General features: G+C 41.8%; 2 protein-coding genes and 1 long non-coding RNA gene across 13 annotated transcripts in view; 1 reads left to right on the forward strand and 2 right to left on the reverse strand.

The window, feature by feature from the left end:
* Nucleotides 1-2,784, reverse strand: part of BCAS3 (BCAS3 microtubule associated cell migration factor) — a 1,368,214-nt gene extending 1,365,430 nt beyond the window's left edge. For 6 of the 10 annotated variants that reach the window (XM_033921865.1, XM_033921863.1, XM_033921864.1 and 3 more), the window contains exon 1: nucleotides 1,494-1,603. In XM_033921865.1, the coding sequence (XP_033777756.1) occupies nucleotides 1,494-1,584 (91 nt within the window). In that variant the 5' untranslated portion in view covers nucleotides 1,585-1,603. Of the gene's footprint in view, nucleotides 1-1,493; nucleotides 1,604-2,278; nucleotides 2,514-2,619 lie in introns of those variants that run through there. The other 4 variants (XM_033921866.1, XM_033921867.1, XM_033921869.1 and 1 more) reach the window with 2 other exon arrangements.
* A 1-nt stretch (nucleotide 2,785) lies between these two features.
* The window catches only part of LOC117349023, a 46,979-nt gene continuing 31,166 nt past the window's right edge, over nucleotides 2,786-18,598 (forward strand). The window contains exons 1-2 of one of the 2 annotated variants that reach the window (XR_004537089.1): nucleotides 3,554-3,651; nucleotides 3,761-3,937. This is a non-coding gene — a long non-coding RNA (uncharacterized LOC117349023). Of the gene's footprint in view, nucleotides 2,841-3,553; nucleotides 3,652-3,760; nucleotides 3,938-18,598 lie in introns of those variants that run through there. The other variant, XR_004537088.1, reaches the window with a different exon arrangement.
* Nucleotides 7,142-18,598, reverse strand: part of PPM1D (protein phosphatase, Mg2+/Mn2+ dependent 1D) — a 64,729-nt gene continuing 53,272 nt past the window's right edge. The window contains exon 6 of the mRNA XM_033921877.1: nucleotides 7,142-10,399. Within this exon, the coding sequence (XP_033777768.1) occupies nucleotides 9,848-10,399 (552 nt within the window). The 3' untranslated portion in view covers nucleotides 7,142-9,847. The remainder of the gene's footprint in view (nucleotides 10,400-18,598) is intronic.

Below are 18,598 nucleotides of genomic sequence, written 5' to 3' on the forward strand. Positions count from 1 at the left end.
TCCTTAGCTGTAAAATATAAAAAAAGGTTGGGAAAAGAAATGTGTGTTTAAACTTAAAACATTTAATAAATGTTTGAATTGCTAGGATGAATGACAAAGTAGATAATATAAATTTTACAAATCTGAGTATGAACATAGGCAATAATATAGAAAGCCTGCTTGGCAAGTTATGCAGAGAACGTACAATCAGGTAAGAGCTGCACTAGTACTAGTAACTATTTAGATTAAATTCCAATAAAAAAATTAAACCGACAGGTAAGTCAGTCTGGCAGCCAGCAAATACAAGAAGTCCCAGTAGAAACATGGATTGGATAGGCACTCAGGTAGCCAAACTTAGGTGGCAGGCTATACAGAAGACCTAGGAGACTAAACATTTGGACAAAAGTCATGGTAATACTGTTTGTTATTTAGATGATTAGGAAAGCTTTATTTGTATCTGTGTGCACATCCATCAGGATGGTGGGGAACAAAGTACACAATGACAAAAACTGTCCTGGATAAGGAAAGGATTTTTTTAAGTGGCTTTGCTAAATGGAATAAACTTATTGTTGCATAAGTCCTAGCAATAGTGATACATAATTTATAACTTAAAAATTGAAGTATAGTAAACAAGAGACATTTTTATAATGGAAATAGGAAGTCAAATCTCCTCCAGTTAGAGAACAAGTATCACTGTTCAGTTTGCCTTCATAATATTTCTCAATTTGCAAGGCAGCCATCCCACTGTCTTCCCCTTCAAAAAAACACGCAGCTCCTTGCAGCGCCTTCTTCACTACTCCACATAATAGCAAAATCTCCAGTACCACTCGGGCCCTAGCAGTGACACCCCCCCCCCCCAAACCCTCAAGATTACAGCAATGCCACCAGCGCTATCTGGGGCCCTTATGGTGACTCTCAGCACACATCTTTTATTCTGCTGATAATTGCGAGGTATAAGAAACAGTATGGAATGGTATGGTATATTCTCAGATTTCCTCTGTTGTCAGATACTACTTTCTTTCATTATGCACCATCTCCCTTTTGAAAAAATTCCAAAATGTTCAAAAAGCATTTCTATTGGTCTTTATACTCAAGCACATTGCTTGACTATGTTATTCCTCTCTTGAAGCATCACCATTACCTTCCAATTCCTTTCTGGAGTCCCATCATATCTTTCCTCTCCTCCCATATTGTCCTGCTTGCACCTTTCTTTCCTCTACAAGAAACCAAATATCTATCCTTCTGTTTATTTTTATATTTTATCACCCGCTTAAAACCTTTAGCGAGTTACTTTAAAAAATATACATAAAATCAGTACCAAAACCTAAGACATCAAATTCTAAAAAGGAAAAGAATACAACTAATTTGCTACATATCATTTCTTCTCGTTTCCCCAAATACACATATTCCTCTTCAATGTCAATAAATAAATTAATACATTAACACCTGCACAAATAAATATGTTTTAAGTGCCTTATGAAACTGGTCATCATTTTTATATAACCACATATTACCTGACAACTTGTTCCACATTTTTGCTGCTGCAATTGAAAAAGCAGATTGTTCTGTTGTCACATATATAGCATCTTCAACTACTAACTGCATTGACGATTCTGATCTTAGGTTTCTTCTAGGAATATACACAGACAGTACTTGTTTCAAATCCCAAGGTCCTTGATCATAGAGAGCACGATATACTGTACAATCGTCAACAATTTAAAGTGAATTCTCAAACAACTAGCAAACAATGCAGTTGTTACTGAAACCTTTCGATTTATTCCTGCTACTACTCTAGCTACAACATTTTGGATCACTCATAATGTCTACATTTTAAATTTTGATAATCCCAAATATAATGGCATTGCAGTAATCGATCTTAGAGACTACCAGGCTTTGCAAAACATCTGGATTCATCGATAATTGCCAATCCAATATCACTCCTGGTAGACATTCAGCTTTCATTTTTACCACACCTTTACTTTGGAATGCTCTCCGTGCAGAACTTCGAACGGAGCTTTCCTATTTCTGATTTCAGTCTTCTTTAAAAACACATTTTTTTCTATAGCCTTCTTTGGAAATATCTAATTCAACTGAGATAGCTAGGTAGCAGCACTGTCCCTATTACGTGCAATACACTTTTTTCTCTTTTCTCGTCTTTATTTTCCTCCCTCTTCCGTCCTATCATATTATATCGTTCTTTTCTTTCTTTATAAATTGTCGTTTTGTTGACATTATAAATTGCTTTGATTTTATCCTAAAGGCAGTACTGTATATCACATAGGAAATAAACATTACTCACGTGGCAGCACCGGCCCCAACAAGTTACACTTTATCACAGCATCCCAATCCAAATCCTCCCGACAGCTGTGCTTCCCGCACCCCTGTCTTTATAACAAGCCCCTTCGGGATGCACAACACTCCAGTGAACACTCACTCACCTCCAGACGCAAAAATAAAATAATCATAACAAAACAAAAGCAGGGATATGCACATTGAACTGCCCTCATACACTGAGGGCTCCTCTTGGACCGGGCTCCCGCTCCCCCCCGGTATAAGATCTTTGCCACTCCCCCCCACGTCTGCCTAACCACTGTCCAGCACCTGTATCTCTGTTTGACACTCCCCAACCCCACGTCCTACCTGCTAACTTATCTTTCAGGTTTCTCGGGACAAGCCCTGCAGTTTTCTTGCTCCGGCGTCCCGCCACCTCTGACGCAACGCCTTTTCCCGGCCTCGTCCCGCCCCCTCTGATGTGACTTCCTGTTTCCGGCTGGGAGGGGGGGGGGATACGTTACGTCAGAGGTGGCGGGCCCTCGGAGAAAGACAGCTGCATGTTGGTTTTGGGCAGCCTAAATTGGAAGGTAGGACGTAGGGCGGGGCGTTTGGGTGCGAAGGGTTTACGTGTGCAGTTTTGACTGTTTGCTTTGCTTCTCTCACACCGCAGTTGACATTTCTGTCGGCTTCGAACTTGTTAAAGTGCCTTTGTTAGGGATTGTCTGGAACCTGACTGAAGGAAGTGCGCGGAACCAGTCCTTTGAAATCCCTAAGGAGAGAGCGCCCCGCCGTAGTAAGAACATTAAAGTTGCCATACTGGACCCCTACATTTCCTCGCTTTCCCTTAGGGCCAGAAGTCTGGTCTTAAACTCATTCTGTTGCTGATACCTTATGCTCTCAGCTGTTTTCCCCGGGTTGGTGGGTGGCTGTTTGGGTGAGTGTGAATGGTGGGAATGAGTGGTTGGAAGTATGTGGAGTTCGGTGGGTGGGTGGGACTACATTGTGTGGGTGGGAGGATGGGATTTGGTTATTTTGTTTGATAGGTGCTGAGCGGCATAAGCATACAGCTTGCTCAGTGTACTCCTTTCTTGCTGGGGTTTTTGGGTATGGATTGGGTCTCATGGTGTGGGTTTGGGATGGGGTGGGGGTTTGGGCTTTGGAGTGGGTGGGGATTGGGGGGATTCTTTGGTTGGGGTGAAAATGTGTTTGATGGTACGTTTGGTGTTCGCGACCTTGTTGTTTTGTCGTGCTGTATTGTATATTTACTGCTGGTGTGCCAATAAAACATGATTTATACTAAAGTTGCCATACTGGGACAGAACGAAGGTCCATCAAGCCCCTTTTATTAGAACGAGGTTATCCAGACAAAGTTGTGAAACGGGCTTACTTTAACTTCAGGTAACTGAATATGAACACGAATTTGACTTGTGTCCGTCCTTATTCCACGATGTCAAAACATTTTATTCAATTTAGTCTAAAATACTGACATGTGATTCGCTTACATCAGATTTTCTGAGCCCCCGATTATGGTTTATCATTGAAGTAAGAATATTGGAGAATTGCTTAAACAAAGGCCGAATCAAGGTACATCGGGGAGAGAAACAGCTTGGAGACACGTTGAATGTGGTCAGTGTCAATGGTGTAAAATATTCGACTGGATCTGAATGGACTGAGCTTCAAAACTGTAAGATTTATTCACTAGGACAAATTCCTCACGTGCTAGTGTGTGGGGGTGTAGATTATTGTATGCCTTTGTCATCTAGTCTGCATGGGTATGTGGGCGATATGTGTGTAACTTACACAGCATAAATCTAAGAAATAAGAATTGCCATAGTGAGTCAGACCGAAGGTCCATCAAGTCCAGTATCCTGATTCCAACAGTGGCAACCAAGGTCCCAAGTACCTAGTTAGATCCCAAGTAGCAAAACAGATTTTATGCTGCTTATCCTAGGAATAAGCAATGGATTTCCCAAAGCCATCTCACTAATGGCCTATGACTTCTCTTTTAGGAAATTATCCAAACCTTTTTTAAACCCCACTAAGTTGATTTCACCACAGTCTCTGGCAAATAATTCTAGAGTTTAATTACCCGTTGTGTGCAGAAATATTTTCTCTGGTTTGTTTTAAAATCTACTTGGTAGCTTGGTTGCATGCCCCCTTGTCCTAGTATTTTTGGAAAGAGTAAACAAGTGATTTACATCTACCCTTTCCACTCCACTCAATATTTTGTAGACCTCTCCAGAATGAGTCTGAGTGTGGAGGAGGGAGAACTCTAAGCCCAGCAAGTCATCCCACAAAACATGAGGGAAGGTCCCCAGCTTACTTAAGGGAGGTGAAGTTGGCAGCAAGCTCCCATTAATCCAGAAGTGTGCAGGAGAAAATATTTCTTTACACATGTAAACTCTAGAATTTGTTGCCAGAGAATGTGGTGAAATCAGTTAGTTTAGAACAGTGATCTCAAACTCACGGCCCGCCAAGTACTATTTTGAGGCCCTCAGTCTATTTATCATAATCACAAAAGTAAAATAAAACAGTTTCTTGATCATATGTCTCTTTAGCTATAAATGACAATATTATTATTAAGACTTAGCCAAAAGGAAAAATTTATAAACTATAAAGAGTTTTACCTCATGCAAAATGGTCATTTCTTTATTAACTTTTTTTTTCTGAGGCCCTCCCAAGTACCTACAAATCTAAAATGTGGCCCTGCAAAGGGTTTGAGTTTGAGACCACTGGTTTAGAAGGATTTTTAAAAGGTTGGATAATTTCCTAGAAGTTCTTAGGTCATTATTGAGATGGCTTGGGGAAATCCACTGCTTATTTCTAGACTAAGAAGCATAAAAATCTGTTGTTTTTTTTACTACTTGGGATCTGGGTTGGCCACTGTTGCTGTTGGAAACAGGATACTGGGCTTGATGGACCTTCGGTCTGTCTCAGTATGGCAAGTCTTGTTCTCCAGAAAAGGAATTACTGGCGCTTAAAGCAGGTCATGCAACTCGATGCTATGTTGCCCATGAAATCTAGTGGAGGGGGAAGGCAACCTCTTTGGTGGGGTATCTATTGGGCCCTTTCATAAGATTTCCATATGGCTCCAGAAAAAATGGGACAAATTGAGCTAGTCCAGGGTTTACTTCCATTGAAAGTAATGAAACTAAAACCCAGCCTAATCTGTCTTAATCTGGCACCCTTTAGTAACCCCAACCTTGGATGCAGGGCTTTTGGTGCTAGGCTTATGGGCCAGCCCTATCCCCTGCCACAGGAGCAATTGACATACTTTCTGATCTCCAGGTAGATGTGCTAGTCACTGTGGTGAAGACAGCAGTTCTGGTAAAGGGGGGTATGGCAAGAAATTGGCATAAGCCACTTTACAAAATGTTTTTATTCCTGTGTAAGCCTGTCTTTACTACTGGAGATGGTTAGGCCTAACCAAACAGGTCAGTTTCTGAGTACTATTAATATATGTACCTATCACAGGTTAACCTTGTGCCTTTAAAATAACTAAATTCATGCAATCTAAATAACTACAGTATTACAAGCAAAGCCAAATACTTCACCTCTAAGGAGTCTCAGCCTACTCTTGAGAGAGTATTGATGGAGTATTGATGGAGTCATTATTATAATGTAACATGTTATTTAAAAATTATAACCTGTCCCATCAACAATTTATAGGCAGGGTTTAAAAAAAAAACATCCATAATAAAGTGTAAGAAAACATGATATAATACATGATGGTTGGAACTGGAAAGAGAGCAGAAGTGTTGTGTTTATATGTGAGGAGAGGACTGGAGTAAGTTTTTAAGAGGAGTTTTAAGAATCCATTGTCTGAGTGAATTCTTTTTAGCTGTATTCTAGAAGTCCCAAACAGTCCAAATCCCAACAAGGAGACCCCGTTTGCAAAAGGTGTTTTCAGGGGAATAACATGAGCAGAAAATCCACCATATAGCTAGCTACTTACAAGATGGCCCCCCACGCTAATATTAAAATGAGAAAGATAAGTGAACTGTTTTTGTCTCATTGGATTTTTGAGACTGGCTGCAGTATTAATAATTTTCCTGCTGTTGAGGAAGAATGTCGCGCTGAATGCAGATCCCAAGAACCCTCAGCAGCTCAAATAGGCATTCCATATAAGGCTCACAAAATCTGGGGTGAAGCCTTGTAGTGGGGGGTCTCAAGGACTCTGCCATGTGCCTGCCTGCTTCAGTTCAGGAATGCATCAGGGATAAATAGAAAAGAGACTGCTTCACAGATTCACTGGTCAAACTTGGTCTTGGGGCTGCCAGTTGGACTGAGCCTTAAAGCCTCCCCCACCCCAGAAAACTTCACGCCAAGCAGCCTGTAATCAAGCTCCTGATAAATCAGGGATGCGAGCAGCTATGCGAGTCTGCATCTTCTCCCAGGTAGAGGTCCCAACAAGTGGGAACTTGAGCCTCTGACTAAATACTTAGAAAAAATACCCCAAAATAAAACTGCATAAAAACACTTCTGAGCAATTTGCTGAAAATAACACCTGACAGGGCAGGAGCATCATCTCCCTGGGAAGGAAAGAGAGTTCAAAACATGATTGACAGCATTCTGCAAGCAACTTGTGGGTTCAAATGCATAAACCCTAGCATTCAAGCCTACTAGACACATTGCACAAGAAATTCACTTTAGTGTTTTCTTATAGATTACCTGCAAGCCCCTAAAATTGTTGAAGGGGTGTGTAGGTAGGTTTCAGATAGGTTGCAGAAGGATTTTGAACACACTTGCCCATCTATATACATAGCTCTTTGATTGCTCCCCAGAGTGCTATATCACAGATACTTTAAAATGGTGCATCCTATGTTAAGTTTCAGATATATCCATGCATATAGTTAGCAAAAGGAAACACAAAATACAAATCAGCAGCTTCAAAGTGAATAGGTGGTTTTATTTAGGTGAATTGACTATATACGGTCGAGATACTCAACATGAGTTTATCAAATAAAAAATAATTTAAGAAAATTAGAGTGGTAAATTAGCAGCACCATCCATTATTGGAATAGCAATAAAGGTCATGCTTCTCTGCGACCAATATAAAAGCCCTGATAATGGCACATGGGTTTCATAAAAACTACGGTACATCAAAGGACATTGCTGTTACATACTTGGTTGATTTTGTGGTGTATCAAAGATTATGAAAATTTACTATCAAAGCACTGATTGGAAATCAGAATAAAGGATAGCAGTGGACCAGAGGTGAGGGTTCTATAGCCTCCAAATTCTAGAAGCAAGTGCATCTAAAAACAAGCACAATATAGATCTATCAGTCCAGGAGCAAATAAGGCAGACTCAGTAAGACACTAGCAGTACCAGATGATTTTTACACCTGCACCAAGAACTATAGCAAGAAGGATACTATACCCTGAGTTATGTTTGTCTTGGTTTCTTTCAGTCAAATTTGAATTTTAACCTAAGGAAAAATTATCAAGCTGCATTAGGGCAATAACCTATATTAGCTCCTTAGCACATTTTGAGGGGGGTCTCAACACAGGGTTTCTTGTTCTAATACAGTGAAATTTGGGGCACTATGGGGTAATTTCAGTTGGTCACAAAAGTTAAGTCTGGGAAGGGGCTAGGTGAAACAGAAATTTATTTCAAGCACACTTACAAGTTTAGAAGTAAGGTAGTAGTAGTCCCCACATGAGAAGGCATGCACTGTCACTGAGAGAACAAGTGTAGGTGAATGATGAATGAGCCATCTTGTGGTGAAGGAGACAGACTTGAGCTGAAATCTCAGGCCTGAACTGTCAGAGGTGATATAGGAGGGAAGACATTTGCTCTTATATGAAAGTTATCGCCAGGCCTGAGAACAGCAAGGTTACATATGTTGAATGAAGGGATAAATTAAATAATTTTTTTAAGGTGCACTTACATCAACAAGGTACAAAAAGACCCACAGAACAGGATTTTAATACCAGGAAAATAATTTAAAAATTAGATATAGATGCAAGATGTGAGTGATCTATCCCTAAAGATACCTCCAGACTTAATTCCTGCAAAGAAACCAAGGCTCAGTTTACTTAGTGATATGAAAAACAATCTGAAATCTTTCAAATAGTATCCACCTTCCATGTAATCAAAAACATCTTTCCATTAGCCTTCAATTACTGCCTACTATCACTGAAATGTTTTCTTCATACCAGTAAAAGGCTTGAGCATTGCACAGTCATAGGAGATAATAGCAATCTACTCTAAATGATTAAAGTTACAATTTTTTTTTTTAATATTCAAAGCCACATATAAGAAAGAAAATAATAAATAAAGAACATTTGATTGCAAAGTTGAGAACATTATTTCTTGAAATAAAATGAAGTTTCTAAGGGACAAAAATATATAATCCATGGCATTTACAAAAACACAATCCAAAATAAGAGTAGTATTAAATTCTACACAGGTGCAACCCAGTCCAACAAAAGAGCAGAGAAGACCACATGATGGCACCATGTCTCAATCAATAACATTCCTATATATTTTTTTCTTTTTAATGATCCAGTACATCCAAAATTACAATTTCATATCCCTTAAAAAAATTCCCTGCCTTAGTAATGAAAACTTGCTGTATCATGACTGGCTTATCAAGAAATCTCAGAACAGTGCCACTACCTTCTCTTACCCCAAGCATCAGTGGTTGAAGTGCACTTCTTTCTTAGAACTTGTAAGCCTGACCAGCCCAAAACACCAAGTTCAATGAAGGGCTACGAACTAGTCAGGGAAGGCTTTACCTTTCTTGCTATCCTGTATGTTTTATCTTCTTGACTAGGCAGATCAAAATACAAAGACTAAGGGCTCCTTTTACTAAGGTGCGCTAGCAGTTTAAGCGCACGCGCTAAATGCTAATGCCTCCATAGAGTTTGCGTTAGTATTTTTCGTTTAGCATGTGGTTTGCACGCGCTAATCTTCAGCGCGCGCTAAAAACGCTAGCGTACCTTAGTAAAAAGGAGCCCATAGTGTTCTTTCTAGCTCATAGTACTGTATATCCATTTCTGCTGGGACTGATATTACGATAAAAATACATACTTTATCAACTACTTTAAGAATTAAATTAAAATGTCAAATTGTCTGCTTGGCAAGCCAATAGAAAACCAGATCTTCAGACTGGACAAGGGAAAACAAGATATAAAATGGAGTAAATATATACACATATATATAATTTTAAAAAATTAGCCCCACTGACTTTTATACAAGGGGAGAAAAAGATTACTGTTTATGAAGGTATACAAATTATACATACGCATTTTCAAAGACAATCCCTATATAACTACAAAACTTACACCTATAATACATACACTAATTGGGTCTGGATAAAATGCTCAGATACCCATAAACATCTTTCCTACTTGTTTGAGCCTCAATGAAGTGGCATAAATCAAACAGCCAATAACTATAACCCCTCTCACCCCCTAAAAAAAAAAACAACCTGCAAGTTAACTACAGTTTCCATTAGCACACTTGTATGGGAAGTTAGCTTCAAAAGGTATCCCACTACAAGTCACCTCTAGTGATTTTTGCCACTCTTAAGACTTCTGTAACAGATTTCAAAGTACAGTGCATGTGACAAGCTTCAGATAGTTCTTCAACACACACATATTGTCTTTCTGTGCTGATGCAGCAAGGGATTACCAAGTTTTTTTTGTCCTCGTAGACTGCGCCGCATTATGAGTTTATCTGAAGTTTTACGCTTTGGGGTAATGGAAGTACTCTGTGGCTGGGAGGTGCTGGCTCGAACCAGATTGCGCCGTGGTTTCTTCAAGGCTGGACCTGAGTTGGATTCCTCCAGTGTCCTTTTGAAGATTCCTGTGGATGTCTTCTCAGCTTCTGCAGCTTCTGCAGTTTTTGTTTGACTGCTGGGAGGTGTCCTGAGGTTTTTAGGGTCTGCAGAACTGAAAGGGGAGAAGCAGACTGAGAGACTACTTCTGTATGGTTCAAATGTTCTCAAAGTTGAGGATTTATTGCAGTTTTCTTCCACTACTTGTGGATCTCTAGAAGGGCTCCAACTTGAATGCCAACCACATCTGGAAGCCTCACTTAACCACTCTGCAGTTTTCTCAGTGCAAGTGTTTCTACATACAGGGGAGGGTAAAGGCTCAGAACACGTCAATCTTGGCCATGGATTCTCATCTAGACTCTGAAAATCGAAACAGAAACAAATCAAAGAATTACAAATTATTCAGAAACTTATTTAGGGACATAGAGGACAGTCCTTCATTTGTAAGCCTGTGATAAAGTTAGAAAAGCAGAGGAACTTTAGAAGCCAAAAAACATAAAAGGAGTGAATCTAAAGGTGAAGTACACAAAAATTGTAAATCACATTTAATTAATGCTGATATTTAAAAATTATAAAACCTGACACGACCAGGTCTGGATTACGTGTATCTCGGCACTGTCTTAGCCCAGACACCCCCCCCCTACGGAGGTTCCTCCTTCTTCCATAGAGACAACTCAGGCACATGATTCCTTACAGGGGGTGGCCTGTTGCAGGGGGCATTGCTTCTCAGGAGTCCTCAGCTGGGGGCTCAGGTATTGGAACAACAGGGTTCCAGCACTGCCCTTCCCCCCCCCCCCCCAAGAATTTGTCTTATTCAATCAAGTTCAATTTATTTGATATAACACTAATAAAACCAAGGTAAATTTAAGCAGTTTACACTAAAATATAATAATAAAAAAAGAGTAAAAATAAAAAGGATGGGAAACAAAATTTGACAAAACACAAATAGATGATCAGCTGGTTGTAGAAACATAAGGAGAAAAAGGGATAGGTAGGTTACAATAAAAACAAAAAGGTCATTGTGGGAGATCGGTTTGAAACTGTTCAAGGTTTCCCTCTTGAGTGGATTGTCATCTTGGGTGGTCTCTGGGATGTATGGAAGTACATTGGCCTCTGAGTCCAGATTTGCGCATATTTTTGATATTTTGTCTTGGAAGAAGGTGGAGAGGGATTCGCTGTCTAGGTTCGTTTGCAGGGAATGCATTGGACCTTGGGATGAGGAGAATAGGTTTTTCGATAATGAGAAAATGGCCTTCGATCTGCTTGGGACCTTGGATAGTAGAGCGGTAAAATGAGCTTTCTTTGCTTCATGTGTGGCTAGTTTGTAGTTTTTGCAGCAAGTTTTTCCAGGAGGATTTGAAAAAGCTGGGGCTGTTCTCCCTGGAGAAGCGGAGACTTAGAGGAGACATGATAGAAACCTTCAAGATCCTGAAGGGCATAGAAAAAGTAGACAGGGACAGATTTTTCAAATTATGGGGAACCACAAGTACAAGGGTCACTTGGAGAAATTGAAAGGGGACAGGTTTAGGACAAACGCTAGGAAGTTCTTTTTCACCCAGAGGGTGGTGGATACATGGAACGCGCTTCCGGAGGCTGTGACAGGCAGGAGCATGTTACAAGGCTTCAAAGAAGGTTTGGATAGGTTCCTAGAGGACAAAGGGATTGAGGGGTACAGATAGAAGTAGAGGTAGATTATAGGGATAGGAGTAGAGGTAGGGTAAAGAAATAGTCAGGGACCACTGCTTAGGCAATAGGCCTGATGGGCCGCCGCGGGAGCGGACCGCTGGGCAAGATGGACCTCTGGTCTGACTCAGCGGAGGCAACTTCTTATGTTCTTATGTTGGGGTAGGGAAGGAAAACAATACGATAGAAAATGTTTCCTTTCCCTATCTGCCTACATGAGTCAAGAAAACTAGAATGGAAAGATTACGTGCAAATTTTTCACTTTGCAGAAGTTAAGAACAGAAAGCCAATGAGAAATAGTATGCCTTTAATTGCATCTTGAATATTGTAAGTGATTTATCAGAACGGAGATAGCAAGGCAAAGAGTTCCAGAAAGTAGAGAGCCATGAAGGAAAATGAGGGGGTCAAGGAAAAATTGTCAAAATGAAGGGACAACTAGTAATTGTTGTGAAGAGCACAGGGTTCTTTGTGGCTTGTATGGGACCAGGAGACTATGTAAAACGGAGGGGAGACCACTTGATAAGATCTGATGAGAGAGAATATTAAATTTGAAAGGAATACGATAGGGCACTGGAAGGATATGCTCTGATTTTAGAAGAGGTGTAATATGATTCCTCCACCAGCACAATTTACTAAAGCAAGCCCAGCCTTCTCTCAGCCAGGCGAGCTCTAGTTCCTCAATCAGTCAGGAAACCTCACCTTAGGAAGCTCCTTCTGTGTCCATGCCCGCCAGTGACACTTGTACACCTAAACAGCATCGACTGCAGGAGGCTAGAAATCCAGCAGTTTCTCCATCTTCCCCAGATCCGTTTCACACTAATAGGCTTCTTCAGGGGAAGTGCTGTGAACTTTTTACTGCCTATACCAGCTAATGGATACTTGCTTGATCTTGTGTTGCACGGTCGCCACCAACATGCTCTCACCAGTAAAAAGTTCACAGTAAAAAGTTCCCCTAAAGAAGCCTGTTAGTGTGAAACGGATCTGGCCTCTGTCGGGTTTGATAACATAAGTGCTTGTTTTGTGTCAAACTTAGTATGCCATACAACTATAATTATTATAAACTAAATATTATGCTATTCATTTATTGTAAGAATGAAATTTTATAAATAAAAATTTAAAAAAAAAAAAATAGTATGCCATACACAGCGTTGCTAATGGATTGATCTTGAATGGCTGCTAGCTCTCTTTTCCTATTGAATATGGGAGAAAATGAACTTTAAATTGATGAGATAAAATTGAAAGTGATCAGATATCTAAAATTGAATAAAAAATTAGAAATAAAAATATTAAAAAATGTAATATTTAATTTAAAAAATGTAATTCAAACAGAGGTTTTGGCCTATGATAGTATCCTAAACTCCAAATTAGTGTCTTTTTCCCTATGTTTGGACATTACTATACATCATACGTTGTTTTCAGTGTTCTACATTATTTGTTTAACACACACAACTATTTTTCCCATTGGCCTTTTACTGTCCTTTCTCTACTATTCAATCTGAAATTTATTACATGTTAAGCCCCCCTTAGATAGATATAAATGCCGTCTTTTCCTTATAATGACTGGGATAGCCATGCAGATAACCCAAAACTGGAAAAATATGATCGTCTGAATTTCCCTTTCTGGTGGGCTAATCTGTGCTCCAGCTATGGATATGAAAAAATTAGTGCAGAAAGTCTGGGGCAAAGTATTCTTTTTAAATTGGTTTGGGGTCCATTGGTATCGTATGTTACTACTTCTCTATAGCAGGTCTCTGACAATAAGTCAGGTTTTGTTTACTTACATACACATCCAAAATAGGGTGGAAGAGGGGGGAATATTTCTGTCCTATTTGACCCTACAGTAGTTACACTTGGGTGGGAGGAAGGGTGGAAAGATATTATTAATATGAAGAGGATAAGGTTACTGGGCAAATAAATGTTGCTATGTTTTATTGCAGGGGTGCCCACACTTTTTGGGCTTGCGAGCTACTTTTAAAATGACCAAGTCATTTATTTATTCATTTATTTACTTTTATTTATTTTGACTGGAGTAGCAATTCAACAAATAACTTACAATTGGAAAAATTATGACAGATTAAATTATAACTTTTGGTGGAATCCTGTATGCCATATATATAAAATGGAACGTACAATAGCAACACAAAAAGGATATTTGGGTAAATTTCAGAAGATTTGGAGACCATTAACAGACTTTTGTAATGAATGATAACATTTTCCCAAAGTAAGATATTTGATAGGAGGGGAAAAGGGTGGGTATTATTATATTTATCTCATAATGTATATGAATATATAAATAGTCTCACTGTATTTGTATGTAATTCTGTAACGGGATGGGATGGGAGGGTTTTCTATTAATAATTGTTTAGATATTAGGTGTATTACATAATATTCAAGATATTATAGAATATAAATATGTAATGAAATGTTGTATTTAACGTGTTATATGAGTTAATCAAGTGTGTATTTATAAGTTCATATGATTTTATTTAATACACTTGTTGTAATATGCAAAAATAAATAAAGAATTTAAAACAGAAAATAGAAAATGACCAAGTCAAACTGATCTACCAACAATAAAAATAAAAACAACCCACAAAGCACACTGTACGCAGAGATAACCAAATCTCCAACCTACTGTTAACCACCCCAGACTACAAGATTTTCAGAAAACAAATAAAAACTATACTCTTCAAGAAAGCCCTGAAACAGTCCTAACCACACCCACTCTTAAAACCCCTTACTCTTAACAACACTTTTACCTATCAAATGCTATCTAAAACCCATAATTTCACCATATTCTTACCTCCCAAAGACCTCCACTTCCCTTTGGTAACTCTTTATCCAATGTTTATTACCTTAAAAATTCTATGTCATCGCTTATTCTATTCCTTTTAATTTGTATGTAATTCCTGTTTTTTAGTTGGAATGTAATCCGCCTTGAACCGCAAGGTAATGGCGGAATAGAAATCACTAATGTAATGTAATGTAATGTAAAATGTTAATTATCATTTATATTCTGGGGTTTTTTCAAAGAGGTCAAGGCAGATGACTCTATGCACTCTCACCTCAGTAACAACCATACAAAAATAGACAAATATACCCCCCTCACTTTTTACTAAACCGCGATAGCAGTTTTTAGCGCAGGGAGCTGCGCTGAATGCCCCACGCTGCTCTCGACGCTCATAGGCTCCCTGCGCTAAAATCGCTAATGCGGTTTAGTAAAAGGGGGCCATAGTGCAAAATATAGACAGCACATATAAATTCTCAAAACGGACACATTTTGATCACTAAATTGAAAATAAAATCATTTTTCCTACCTTTGTTGTCTGGTGATTTCATGAGTCTGGTTGCACTTTCTTCTTCTGATTGTGTATCCAATATTTCTTCCCTTCTTTCAGCTTGAATGCTTCCTCCTCCAGACCTCATTCCCACCCCCAACTTTTTCTTCCTCTCTCCCTGCCCTTTCATTCTCCCTGTCGCCCTTTCTTTTTTTCTCTCTTCATGCCCCCTTTCTTTCTTTCTGTTTCCCTTCTTTCCTTCCGTCTCCATGCCTGCCCCCTTTCTTTCTTTCTCCCTGCCCTCCCCCAAGCCACTGCCACCGCCATCAGGGAACAGGCCCCCAAACCACCCCTTGCAGAAGTGTCGGGCCAACCAGCATTCCTTTCCCTGACGTCAATTCTGTCGTCGGAAAGGAAGTTCTGGACCAGCCAGGCAGCGATTGGCTGGCCTGGAACTTCCTCTCTGACAGCAGAATTGACATCAGGAAGAGGAAGGCTGATTGGCCTGGTAGATTGTGAAGGTAATGCAAGTCTATCACGGAGCTCAGGATGGACTCCGCGATCGACTCACTTTGCCTTTGCGATCTACTGGTTGATCGCATTCGATGCATTGGGCACCCGTTTTATTGTATAATCATTGAGTGGAGGGCTGGGAGAAAATGAGTGGTTATATGTATAATGGTAAGTGGATGTGCTTAAGGAAAAATTATGTTCTTACCTGTTAATTTTCTTTCCTTTAGAAGCAGCAGATGAATCCAGAGACAAGTGGGATAGCTCACATCGACCAGCAGGTGGAGATAGAGAAACTGATTAACATGTGGTCTTATAGACTGGTATTCCTCCTGTCCATTCAGTTTTGCTCCTTGCCCAAGCATCCAAAGATATGAGAATGAGCAATCAAAAAACTTCTTTCCAGTATCGAATTTCAACAAGTAAAGAACAGAACTACCAACCATAACCCAACTGAGCAACGCCACACAAAACACAGACAGATCGTTCACAGAAAGGGTGGGGCTCTGGATTCATCTGCTGCTTCTAAAGGAAAGAAAATTAACAGGTAAGAACATAATTTTTCCTTCCTTAGCATAGCAGCAGATGAATCCAGAGACAAGTGGGATGTAGCAAAGCAAAGCAAAACTCAAACCGGGTGGGAAGCGAACGCCGCCTCTGCAATAACCGAAGCGCCAAAACTAGCTTCCGCACGGGCTGCCACATCCAATCGGTAATGTATGGAAAAGGTGTTCCCAGAAGACCAAGTAGCCGCACGGCAAATCTCCTCCAAAGAAAGACCTCCGGACTCCGCCCAAGACGTAGCCAACGCTCGAGTCGAATGAACACGAAGTTGCTCCAGTAACTGCTTCCCCGCTAGCAAATAAGCCGAAGCAATCGTTTCCTTGACCCAACGAGCAATGGAAGACTTAGACGCAGCCATACCCTTGTTCTTGCCCGCGAACAACACGAACAGGTGATCCGACCAACGAAAGTCATTAGTCACCCCCCAAATAATGCAGCACAATCCGGCGTACATCCAGGAAGCGCAACGACGAGAAGCGTGCCCCCCAATCCTCCCGCCGAAAAGCCGGGAAAAATAAACACTGGTTCACATGAAAGGAAGAAACCACCTTAGGAAGAAAGGACGGCACCGTCCGGACAGACACCCCAGCATCCGAAATGCGCAAAAACGGATCCCTGCAGGACAGTGCCTGTAACTCCGACACCCGCCTGGCTGAAGCCATAGCCACCAAAAACACCGTTTTTAACGTGACATCCTTCAGAATAGCCGCAGACAAAGGCTCAAAGGGTGCCGCTCGTAATCCCCCAAGGACCAGTTTAAGACTCCACACTGGACAGGTTCGTTTGACAGAAGGCCGGATACGGTGAACCCCTTTGAGGAAACGAACCACGTTGGGTTGCGACGCGAGCGTAGAACGAGAGACCCGGCCCCTGTAACAAGCAATGGCCGCCACCTGAACCTTCAGGGAATTATAGGCCAATCCTTTCGCAACGCCCTCCTGCAGAAAGGACAGAATAGCCGACAGAGACGCCTGGAAGGGAGAAATACCCTGCCCCCCACACCAAGACTCAAAAACTCTCCAGACCCTAGCATAGGAGGCAGAGGTAGAAATCTTTTTAGCCTGAAGAAGAGTGGAAATAACCTGCTCCGAATAGCCCCGCCGTCTCAGCCGCGACCATTCAAGAGCCAGGCCGTAAGACCAAAGTGGGACGGATCCTTCACGGCGATTGGACCCTGAGTCAGCAAGTCCGGAGTCACCGGGAACGTCAGCCGATCGCCTGCTGACAACTGTATCAGGTCCGTGTACCACGGCCGACGCGGCCAATCTGGAGCCACCAGGATCACCCTGCCCTGAAAGAGAGAGATACGGTGCAACACCCTATCATTGGCCAAGGAGGAAATACATAAAGAAGGCAACCCGGAGGCCACGGGAGGGCTAACGCGTCCACCCCCTCTGACTCCTGTTCCTTGCGTCTGCTGAAGAACCGAGGAAGCTTCGCATTGCGGGACGAGGCCATGAGATCCATCACCGGAAGACCCCACCGTAGGACCAGCAGATCGAACGCCCGAGCGGACAGCTCCCATTCGCCTGGATCAAGAAGATTTCTGCTGAGAAAGTCCGCCTGAACGTTTTCGTGACCCGCAATGTGTGCCGCCGAGAGAAGAGGAACATGCACCTCCGCCCATCGAAACAGAACCATTGCCTCTTCGGCCAACTGAGGACTCCGGGTACCCCCCTGGCGATTGATATACGCCACCGCTGTGACACTGTCCGAAAAGACCCTGGTCGGACGGTCCTGAATCATGGAGTGAAACGCCAGAAGCGCAAGCCTAATCGCCCTCAACTCCAGCATATTGATTGACCACTGGGCCTCCTCCGAGGACCAAACACCCTGCGCCGATGCCTGCAGGCACTGTGCTCCCCAGCCCAGAAGACTGGCATCCGTCGTAATCACTACCCAATCCGGCGTCGCCAGTGGCATGCCCCAGAATAGATTGAACTCGTTGAGCCACCACCGCATGTTGCGGGCCGCCCGAGGACTCCACTGGAGACGCCGATCGTAGTCCTGAGACACCGGGGACCACCGGGAAAGGAGAGATTTCTGCAACGGCCTCATGTGGAACCGAGCCCAGGGGACCACCTCCAGAGCCGCCACCATCGATCCCAGAACCTGTACATAATCCCAAACCCGAGGTCTGGGCGACTTGAGAAGCAGACGAACCTGAGACTGCAACTTCTCTCCCCGGTCCCGGGGCAGAAACACCTTCCCCAGACAAGTGTCGAACCGCAATGCTCCAATGACTGGGACGGGGACAGAGAACTTTTGGGAAAGTTGATGATCCACCCCAAAGACTGGAGGAGAGAGATCACTCTCCGAGTCACCGACAAACTCTCCCGCCTGGAAGAGGCGCGAATCAACCAGTCGTCCAAGTAAGGGTGCACACGAATTCCCTCTTTGCGCAGAAAAGCTGCCACTACTACCATCACCTTCGAAAAGGTGCGGGGAGCCGTAGCAAGACCAAAGGGCATCGCCCAAAATTGATAATGCTGGCCCAGGATCGCAAACCGAAGAAACCGCTGAT

Source organism: Geotrypetes seraphini, chromosome 15 (assembly GCF_902459505.1).
Source record: "Geotrypetes seraphini chromosome 15, aGeoSer1.1, whole genome shotgun sequence".
Taxonomy (NCBI): domain Eukaryota; kingdom Metazoa; phylum Chordata; class Amphibia; order Gymnophiona; family Dermophiidae; genus Geotrypetes; species Geotrypetes seraphini.